Below are 10,570 nucleotides of genomic sequence, written 5' to 3'. Positions count from 1 at the left end.
GCGTGGTGGTGCACACCTGTAATCCCAGCTACTCAGGAGGCTGAGACAGGAGAATTGCTTGAACCCAGGAAGCATATGTTGCAGTGAGCTGAGATCGTGCCACTGCACTCCAGCCTGGGTGACACAGTGAGACTCTGTCTGGGGGGAAAAAAAATTAAAACAAATAAAAAAACAAAAATTAGCTGGGTGTGGCGGCGTAACGCCAGCTACTCAAGAGGCTGAGGCATGAGAATCACTACAGCTGCGCCTGTAATGACAGCTACTCGGGAGGCTGAGGCATGAGAATCACTTGAATCTGGGAGGTAGAGGTTGCAAATGAGCGAAGATTGTGCTGCTGCACTCTAGCCTGGGCGACAGAGTGAGACTCTGTCTCAATAAATAAATAAGAATATAGCCACAATCATTTAGAAAGCTCTTACCATGCCAGGAGCTTTACATGCACTAATTATCACTTTCTGTTTTTGTTTTTCTGAAAACAACTCTCTTAGATCAGTACTGTCATTATCCCCAATCTACAGATGGAAAAATTGAGGTGTAGAGAGGTGAAGCAACCTGCCCTCGGGCCCATACCTAAGAAGTAGCAAAGTGGAGATTTGGATCCTTGAAGTTTTTACTCCAGAGCTTTCATTTTAAGAAATTGCAAAAAAGTTATTAAGTACAGAGAGAAACATTTTCCCTGTAATAATTTGAAATTAAGGTGACCATTTGATGCCTTATCCCCTGCCAAATACATTGATTTACTTTCCAACAAACAAGAACATCCTCTGATGTAACTTACAGGCAACCATGAAAATCAGGAAATTAACACGGACACATCATTACCATGGCATCATAGGCCCCATTTAAACTTTTCCAACTGTCCCTGTAACTTCCTTTCAAGCAAAAAGATCCAGTTCAGAATCATGTGTTGTGTTTAGTTGTCATGCCTCTTTGGTCCCCTCCAGTTTGGAACAGTTCCAGGGTCTATCTTTGATTTTCATGACCTTGGCACTTTCTAAGATTACAGTTTTGTATACAGCATGTCTCTTTACGTGGGTTTGTCTGATATATCCTCATGATTACATCCAGGTTATGGATCTTCAGCAGGAATATCACAGGGGTGATGTTGCAATCTTCTCAGGGCATCCTATCAAGTGCCACATAACTTCACTTTGTCCCATTCCTGACAATGCAGACTCTGATCACTAAATCAGAGCCTGCACTCTTAACTACTCCATGACAGTCCACAAAGGTCCCTTCTTCAGAAGCCACAAAGTGAGTTCCATTTGGTGAAGTAAATCCACTAGCATCAGTCCCTCATGATCAAAGTAATTGCAGCTCCATAAAATCTGCTGTAAAGCCATAAACATAGCTACAGAAAAGCCAAGCTTATGTACGCTTTTGGCTTTTGGGCTACAGACAGATGTAAATACATTCAGGCACAGACTAAAAACACTTTTCTCCTTTGTTTCCCTTACTCTGCTCCTGGCAGGGCTTGTAGTCTGTTAGACCCTCTCTCCCGGCCTTCAATGCTAAAACCACATTTTCCATTTCTTTCCTGAGTACATACTATGTGTCAGGCACAATGATTCTACATGTCACTCGGAATACAGAGATCATTAAGACACAGTCATCATTCCTAAGCAGCCCACATTTAACTGGGTACACAAAAATTGTTGTTTAATTCTTAACAACTACTTGATGGTAGACTTAAGTATTTGACTCCAAGTCCCGTGCTCTTTTTACATTCCAACAATTGCCTCTTGAATCTTTTCATCACATAGAGCAGAGAGAGAAAAATTAAGCAAAAATTAATAGCTAACACTTCTTCAGCACCTACTGTTACCAGGTACGGTTTTCATTGCCTACAGTTTTATCTTATTGAATCCTTAACCATTTTGCAGAAGAGAAAACAGGCTTAGATGTAATGACTTGCCCAAGGTCCACAGCTGCTAAATTGCACTCAAGGTTGGAACTCCAGAGCCTGTGGACACTTAAATGTCTACAAGGAGTCCTTGGGCTAGTGAGGGCTTCCCAGGGAGGGCCCATGACTGTTCTGCTCATTGTATCACATTGGCCTAGCACAGGTGAGGGACACTCAGTATATTTTAATTAGATCAATGAATAAATTAATGAATTTACCAACCTGCTGGAAAAGAAAAGAATGGAAACAGCTCCTGGAGAGAATACTTGGGAACTCTAGAGTTTGCCCATTCATTCCTTCATTCCCTCTTAAACTCCTGCATAGAGGCCACTGCCCTGTGCCCACGACGGTGCTTATACCGAGAGCGTCAAAGATACAGGAATCACAGTCTTGACCTTCATTATTCCCATTTGAATGCTGTGTCCCAGGCCCCTTATTGTCTCACAGTATTTACCACAACTACCGTATGGGCTAATCCTACATCTCTATTTTACAGATTTACAATCTCAGAGTGGTAAAGTCTCCTTAGGCCAAGGTGGCTCAGCGGATTCCACACCAGTCATCACAGGCTGAGCGTCACAGTACAAAGCAGGAGCGGCAGGGAGGCCGATTCCGCGGGGAAACCACTCCCCAGCTATTCTAGGCCTTGCAAATCCACCCCTCCTATCTAAGATCCCAGCCGGCCGCTCTGCAGCCATATCCGCCGTAGCGTCCCACGCTGCCCTGGCAGCTAGCAGGACATCCGCTGTCGACTAACGTCATTTCCGGCGCGCCGGCCACGGTGCTTCCGGGTTCTGGGGTAGGAGCGGCGTCTTCTCGCGCGGATTGTGAAGCTGAATTTGGTACGCTGGACCCTCGGACAGTTGAGCACGGCTGGCCACAAGGGGACTCAGCGCCAGTGGGAGTAGGGACGAAGGCTCAGGGAAGGCGAGCTTCGGTCCAAGCCGTTGGGGTGTGGGGAGGGGAATCCATTTCGTAGACAGCTCTGCCGAGGCACGGAGAGGGGCGGTGCTGCTTGGGGTCAACTGGGATTTAGGGCTTGGGTTCAGTTAAGAACCTGAGCCTCCTTCACCAAACCTAGACAGCAAGAGAGAGACAAGCCCGAGGCCTGACTTCTAGCACTCCTGAGTTTGAGCCCTATGAGCAGTGGAACCTAGGGTAAGTTACTAACTTCTCTGAACCTCCTTTTTCTTATCTGAAGCATGAAAACTAACGGTACCTACCTTGCAGAAGTGTCTTGATGCAGACAGTTGATAATCGGTCTCAAGCGACCAGCATGTACCTAGCATCTACTGATAAAGGCTTCATAACTTGTGACTACTCAGGGCTTATTACCATTTACTATGCCCACGCAGGCAGTGGTATTATTTAACTTTATGTATTTGAGATTCCCCGTCTTTTCTGAATATCCTTCTGTCCTAAACACTCCTGGAAGAGGTTGGGACCCGTTGCACCCAACCGGTGCACCAGTGAGTAGAAGAAGGCAGAGATAACGTTTTGCCAGAGGTGACCAGAGTTTGACACTGCCTGTGGAAGTAGTGAACTCCGTGTGCCTTAAGGCCGCTTTCAGCAAGACAAGAATCACAATTGCTGTCACCTATGGAGTGTATTATTGTATAGTGCACCATGCTTGGCGCTTCACGTGCATTTAATTCTCATACACTGGGTATCTGATAGAGTTGAATTTGAACTCAGGCTTCGATTTTAGCCTGCCTGATTTTACAGTCACTTTGCTAAGTTTACTCCCTAGTCCCATAATAATAATGATGATTGTGATGGTAAATACTGAGTGTCAACTTGATTGGATTGAAGGATACGAAGTATTGATCCTGGGTGTGACTATGTGGGTGTTGCCAAAGGAGATTAACATTTGAGTCTGTGGGTGGGGAAAGGCAGACCCACCCTCAATCTGTGTGGGCATAATCTAATCAGCTGCCAGCACGGCAAGAATATAAGCAGGCAGAAAAATGTGAAAAGAGAAAGCCTACATCTTTCTCCCGTGCTGGATGCTTCCTGCCCTCGAACATTGGACTTCAAGTTCTTCAGCTTTGGAATTTGACTGGCTCTCCTTGCTCCTCAGCCTGCAGACAGCCTATTGTGGGACCTTTTGATCGTGTGAGTTAGTAGTTAATAAGCTCCCCTTTATATATGTATGTCTATTCCATTAGTTATGTCGCTCTAGAGAACCCTGACTAATACAATGATTAATCTAATCATGGGACTAAAGTAGAAGCTATCGTTTCTTGAGCACTTATTTTGAACTCATTGAATTTGCTTTGTAAGCCTTCTCTAAGGTTGGTATAGTAGTTAATCCCAATTTAAGAAAGACAACTGAATCTGGTCACCCAGCTACTGTGAGGTAGATTCTCTATATCAATCCCTGGACATCTGACTATTAAAATAGTGTTCATAATTACTACAGTCTTTCAGCTCATCAGAAGAAATTCATGTTTTGTGAGGAAAACTGAAAATTTTGTTTCATCAAGTAATGTATTTCAAAAAGCATATTCTAAAAAAAATCACTCTCCTAGGACCACCAAGGATCCAGATATAATTCTTTCCTCAGTAATAGAAAAAAGAATCTGGGATCTAAGAAGATACCTACTCATTTTCTAAGGTAATAATGTACAAAATAACCTACTTAGTTATTTTTGTGTGGTTTGTGTATGTGTGAATATGTGTGATATTTATGATATTGACTAGGACAAGGAGGTATGTACTTTTAAAGAATCATAGACTGTTAGGAATAGTATTTTGTTCACCTGTTTTAGTACTGATTGTTATCTAAAAGTAGGTTTTTAATATCTTCTTTATTGAATAGTAATGCCAACTTTAATGGACTTTGAATTTGGAAAAAGTTCTGAAAGCAGCAAGGAATAGAGACTCACAAGGAATCCTTCGACTGCTGCCCCCAGGACTTACGGCCTGTGCTCTTTTTGTCTCTTCCTTTAGTGACTGGCCATGTCATTGTCCCACTTATACCGGGATGGGGAAGGCCGCATTGATGATGATGATGACGAGCGGGAGAACTTTGAGATCACTGACTGGGATCTCCAGAATGAGTTCAACCCCAACCGACAGCGCCACTGGCAGACCAAGGAAGAAGCCACCTACGGGGTGTGGGCAGAGCGAGACTCGGATGATGAGAGGCCCAGCTTTGGAGGCAAAAGGTATTGCCTGGCGTGGGGGCTGCTTCACCTTGCTTTAGGGAAGACGGGGAAGATGGACAGGGAGTGGAGGAGATACCCTGATAAGTATACTTCTCACCTGGCCTTGTTGAGACTGTTAGCTGTGACATCATCTCGAGAGGTCTGGTTTCCTCTTTAGGCTAGAGTGCTGCTCTTTCACTGATTTATTCTATTTATTATTATTATTTTTTGAGACACGGTTTCACTTTGTTGCCCAGGTTGGAGTGCGGTGACGTGATCTTGGCTAGCTGCAACCTCCACCTTCCAGGTTTAAGTGATTCCCATGCCTCAGCCTCCCGAGTAGCTGGGATTACAAGCAAACGCCACCACCTCCAGCTAATGTTTGTATTATTAGTAGAGACGGGGTTTTGCCATGTTGGCCAGGCTGGTCTTGAACTCCTGACCTCAAGTGATCCACCCACCTCAGCCTCCCAAAGTGCTGGGATTACAGGCGTGAGCCACCACGCCTGGCCTCACTGATTTAATTATCAGTGTTTATTAAGCGATTGCTATGTATTAGGCCTGTGCTATAGACCCATTCTTGCCTTCCTAGAGCCCAGACATTAGAAGATGGAAATAGGCATTAACAACTCAGATGATCAAACTTGTGACTGTGATGTAGGACATGAGGGACATGAGGACATGAGGGAGAACACATTTTAGGGCATTTCACCTATTCTGAGAGGTCAAGGAAGATTTCTGTGGAGAAAAGTGACCCTTAAGCTGATATGACTGACAGAAGGTAACTACGGTGGTAGAAGAAGTCCCGATATGCAAAGGCCCTTGATGGGAAGCATCACGGTATCCACAAGGATATGAAAGGCTTGGGGGCTGGAGCAGAGAGGGGGAAGGGTAGCATAGTGTGTGTGATAGAGAGGGTGTGATGTGGGGCTGGGTTATGTTTTGAGAAGACCCTTTTGCTGGTGTGCTCAATAGGCATGGAGCCACAGTGGAAGACTGTGAGGAGGCCAAGCCAGTGGTCCCTGCACAGGGAGTGGAGGACTGGTCTAGGATAGTGGTGGGCGATGAGGATTCAGGCTGCACGTCTTCTCCCCAGCACAAGGTTATGTGTGCCCTGGCTGAACCTCACTCAACCAGGGTGTGCCAGGTTGGGGGTTTTTTCCTCCGTGGCCTCACCTGTGGCCTCTAGGCTCTATCCTATTGAGAGTGTGCCTTTTTCTTTTTCTTTTTTTTTTTTTTTTGAGATGAAGTCTTGCTCTGTCGCCCAGCTGGAGTACAGTGGTGCAATCTTGGCTCACTGCAACCTCTGCCTCCTGGATTCAAGCGATTCTCCTGCCTCAGCCTCCCGAGTAGCTGGGACTACAGGCACGTGCCATCACACCCAGCTAATTTTTGTATTTTTAGTAGAGACGGGGTTTCACCATGTTGGCCAGGATCTCTTGACCTTGTCATCCGCCTGCCTCGGCCTCCAAAAGTGCTGGGATTACAGGCGTGAGCCACCACACCCAGCTGAGAATGTGCCTTTTTTAAAGGAGGCTGGGGGAGAAAGAGTATAGAGATTAGTCCAAACTTCTCATCCACAAGGAAGTCTGAAAGTGGATGACAAATAGATCAGGGAACAAGAATTGCATAATCATAAGATAATAATAATAGCTAACATCTCTTGGCTGCTTACTTGTCCTGGCTATTTCATAAACCTGGATTAATTTTCCTTATGAGAAAGGTACCATTATTGTCCCCATTTTACAGATTAAGAGACTGAGGCTAATGGTCAAAAAAACTAGGCAGAGGCTAAGCTAGAATTGGAACCTGGACCTATCTGACTCTAGAGTTTGGGATCTAAATCACTAAGTTATATTACAATTTTAGGAAAAAACTCCCTAAATTCTGTTGTTGCCCTGAGGGTGTTGAATTACTAGGTTGGTCATTTTACAAGGCATCACTTTATTTGCTGTATTCCCAGGTTTTCTTTTTTTCTTTGAAACACAGTCTCTGTTACCCAAGCTGGAGTGTGCAGTGGCGTGACCTCAGCTCACTGCACCCTCTGTCTCCTGGGTTCAAGTGTTTCTCATGCGTCAGCCTCCTGAGTGGCGTGGGATTACAGGCGTGTGCCACCACACTCAGCTAATTTTTTGTATTTTTATTAGAGATGGGATTTTGCTATGTTGGCCCAGCTGGTCTTGAACTCCTGGCCTCAAGCCTCCCAAAGTGCTGAGATTATGGGCATGAGCCGCTGTACCTGGCTCCAGGGTTTTTTATTGTAATTTTTTCTTTTTTAAACCACACAGTACAAATATATCAATTTTATTTTATACAAAAAAGACCTGAGGTTAATGGCTTAATGTAAGTACTTGAAGCAGTCAGAGTTTAAATCAATATATTTCATTTTATAGAGTTAATTTCTTATTTCTTAGGGGACTTTAGTGTAATTTTCTTTTCTTTTTTTTTTTTTGGAGACAAGGTCTCACTCTTTTGCCCAGGCTGGGGCACAGTGACATGATTATAGTTCACCGCAGCTTCAACTTCCTGGGCTCAAGCAATTCTCCCATCTCAGCTTCCCATGTAGTTAGGACCACAGGCTTGCACAACCATGCCTGGCTAATTTTTATTTATTTTTTTTATAGAGACGAAGTCTCACCATGTTGCCCTGGCTGGAAATTTTCACATTCAAATAAATTTAATGGCTAGGAGCTTTTTCTAAGTTTGATTAATATAATTGTTACATGCTTTACATTCATATAATCTTTCAATGGGTTTTATTTATGATTTTCCATCAAAATTTTTGCTCCTGTTGGATTTTTGTACTTGAAATAGTTTTCAAAACAATTGCTTTTTATGATAAATTAATTTTTTAAAATGTAGGAAAATTATATTATCACATCATATTTTGAATTTGTAATCAACCCTACATTGATGTGATAACTCTTCAGCCGTAGAGGGATATGTCAGGTAAAATGTTAAATGTGACTACAGGAAGCCAAATCTGGGGTCCTTTGGATTTTTTGACACATTAAAAAATGTGTTACTTTTTTAAAAAACCTCCCATGAGATTCACTCTAAGGAGTCTTCAGGCACGTAGTTTCTGCAGAAGGATCGCTGCAGAGAAAAGAGTTCTTTACCGACCTGGTGGGGCCTTGTTTCTGTGCCTACAGGGCCCGTGACTACTCTGCGCCAGTCAACTTCATCAGCGCAGGGCTCAAGAAAGGGGCAGCGGAGGAGGCAGAGTTGGAAGATTCTGATGACGAAGAGAAACCTGTTAAGCAGGACGACTTTCCTAAGGATTTTGGACCAAGGAAGCTAAAAACGGTAGAGTCTTTATTGCAGGATTGTGACCCTAGGAATATCCTTCAAAGGTCATTGTGGCCCAAGCATTTTCTAGCCAGGGAGAAACTCATCTGGAGTGAATTTCGTGAGTGTCTCCTTTTGGTGGCAGGTTTCTGTGAGTTGTGAAGTGTGTAGTGCAGTCTCTTCCTTCCTGACACGTATCACACACATTTTTGGTTCATATGACACTTTTCATAGTGCTGTATAACTTAGGCCATTTTCCTGTTGGCCAAGCTTTCTTAGATTTTTCTTCTTTTTGTTTTTCCATTAACTAAGCTTTGATTTTTCTTCTTTGCAGGGTGGCAATTTTAAGCCCAGCCAGAAAGGTTTTGCAGGAGGAACCAAATCTTTCATGGACTTCGGCAGCTGGGAAAGACACACAAAAGGAATTGGACAGAAGCTTCTTCAGAAGATGGGCTACGTCCCTGGACGGGGCCTCGGGAAGAATGCACAAGGTATTGCACCTTTGTCGTCTTGCGTGATGGAGGAGGGCAGGCAGAGGGAAGGAGAGGGGTGTTGGGAGAGGAGGTTTGCTTTTCCCTTTTAAAAGCACTTTATCTCTCCAGCCTGGTTTGCCAGCACAAGACATTTGCGCTCCTAAGCTACCTTGCTTTATCAAAGCTCAAGTTAAATAAGTAATTGTTTCAACAGCAAGGAAAGGGTTAGGGTCTAAAACAGGCTGCAAACAGGTTGAAAACAGGCTTTTTTTCTGGTCCTGACCAGTGCTTCTAAAAACAAAAATGAGGCTGGGTGTGGTGGCTCACGCCTGTAATCCCAGCACTTTGGGAGGCCAAGGCGGGTGGTGGATCGCTTGAGGTCAGGAGTTCAAGACCAGCCTGACGAACATGGTGAAACCCCGTCTCTACTAAAAATACAAAAATCAGTTGGGTGTGGAGGCATGTGCCTGTAATCCCAGCTACTCAGGAGGCTGAGGCAGGAGAATCGCTTGAACCCAGGAAGTGGGGGTTGCAGTGAGCCGAGATCACGCCACTGCACTCCAGCCTGGGCAACAGAGCGAGACTCCATCCCTGAATAAATAAATAAATAAATAAATAAATAAATAAATAAATAAATAGAATAAATAAAAACAAAAATGAATTAGTTGCTAATATTTAAAAAACAGACAATTTCACCTAAAATTCTAGATTTTGCCTGGCAGTAGTTAGTTGAGGCAAGTGAGAACTGCTCCTGGGACGATGGACATGGCCTTCTCTTGGAGGCAGTCTCCATTACCCCCTGTTGTCTTCCACCCCAACCCACAGGAACTTTTCTTGGTCCCAGAGTCATTTGAGTTTGCCATCCCTACTCACAAGGGTTTTAATTTTGTGGAAATAACCCCTATTTGTCCTTCAGGAATATCAGTAAAACATTGTGCATAGTTTTTGTAATAGCTAGAGCCATATGGCTATAAAACTGGCTGAGCAAATCCTGCATTGGTTACTTCCATCTTCCTCTAGTAGCCCAGTCTCCTCCTGTCTTCTCATGGCCAGCCCCATTGAGACACAGCCCCTGTCACACTCTTACCTTCTTGAGACCAAAGCCTCTCAAACCAAACAGTTGGATTCTTCCTACAGGAACATTTCCCCCTCTTCTTGAGCTATTTCCTATGCATGATTGCCAAGTAGATATAATCAAATGTATCCTACATATTCAAATTCCAGTCTCTAAATAATAATAATAACATTATTATTTTTTGAGACAGAATTTCACTCTTGTCACCCAGACTGGAGTGCAGTGGCACGATCTCAACTCATCTGCAACTTCCACCTCCTGGGTTCAAGTGATTCTCCTGCCTCAGCCTCCCGAGTAGCAGGGATTACAGGCACCCGCCACCACGCCCAGCTAATTTTTGTATTTTTGGTAGAGACGGGGTTTTACTGTGTTGGCCAGGCTGGTCTCGAACTCCTGACCTCAAGTGATCCATCCTCCTCGGCCTCCCAAAGTGCTGGGATTATAGGTGTGAGCCACTGCGCCTGGCCTCTAAATAATCATTAAAGTGAAATCCAGGTTATGTGTTGAAAACATTAGGTACATGAAAAATACATGAACTTGAGTAAAGATACACTGAATGAGAATGAGGGGACAGTTTTTTTGCCTTTTTTTGATACAAAGTCTCACTCTGTTACCTAGGGTAGAGTGCAGTGGCATGGCATGATCATAGCTCACTGCAGCCTCAACCTCCTGGGCTCAAGCC

The 10,570-nt window shown here is 44.1% G+C and overlaps 1 protein-coding gene and 1 long non-coding RNA gene across 6 annotated transcripts in view; one reads left to right on the top strand and one right to left on the bottom strand.

Moving 5' to 3' along the window:
* Positions 1-592: 592 nt before the first annotated feature.
* LOC106634254 (uncharacterized) lies at positions 593-2,652 on the bottom strand. The gene is made up of 2 exons (XR_001337625.4): positions 2,126-2,652; positions 593-1,748 (listed from the first exon to the last, which is right to left on the bottom strand). It is a non-coding gene; the product is annotated as an uncharacterized LOC106634254 (long non-coding RNA).
* A 6-nt stretch (positions 2,653-2,658) lies between these two features.
* TFIP11 (tuftelin interacting protein 11) overlaps positions 2,659-10,570 on the top strand; it is a 20,547-nt gene continuing 12,635 nt past the window's right edge. The window contains exons 1-7 of one of the 5 annotated variants that reach the window (XM_055105611.2): positions 2,669-2,745; positions 2,985-3,061; positions 3,984-4,018; positions 4,435-4,520; positions 4,856-5,073; positions 8,205-8,358; positions 8,675-8,831. In XM_055105611.2, coding sequence (XP_054961586.2) covers positions 4,865-5,073; positions 8,205-8,358; positions 8,675-8,831 — 520 coding nt within the window. In that variant the 5' untranslated portion in view covers positions 2,669-2,745; positions 2,985-3,061; positions 3,984-4,018; positions 4,435-4,520; positions 4,856-4,864. Of the gene's footprint in view, positions 3,062-3,983; positions 4,019-4,434; positions 4,521-4,855; positions 5,074-8,204; positions 8,359-8,674; positions 8,832-10,570 lie in introns of all 5 variants that reach the window. The other 4 variants (XM_014343276.5, XM_063603125.1, XM_055105610.2 and 1 more) reach the window with 4 other exon arrangements.

This window comes from Pan paniscus, chromosome 23, assembly GCF_029289425.2.
Source record: "Pan paniscus chromosome 23, NHGRI_mPanPan1-v2.0_pri, whole genome shotgun sequence".
Lineage (NCBI taxonomy): Eukaryota > Metazoa > Chordata > Mammalia > Primates > Hominidae > Pan > Pan paniscus.
The sequence above is the reverse complement of the archived record's forward strand: the minus strand, read 5'-3'. Positions and strand labels throughout refer to the sequence as shown.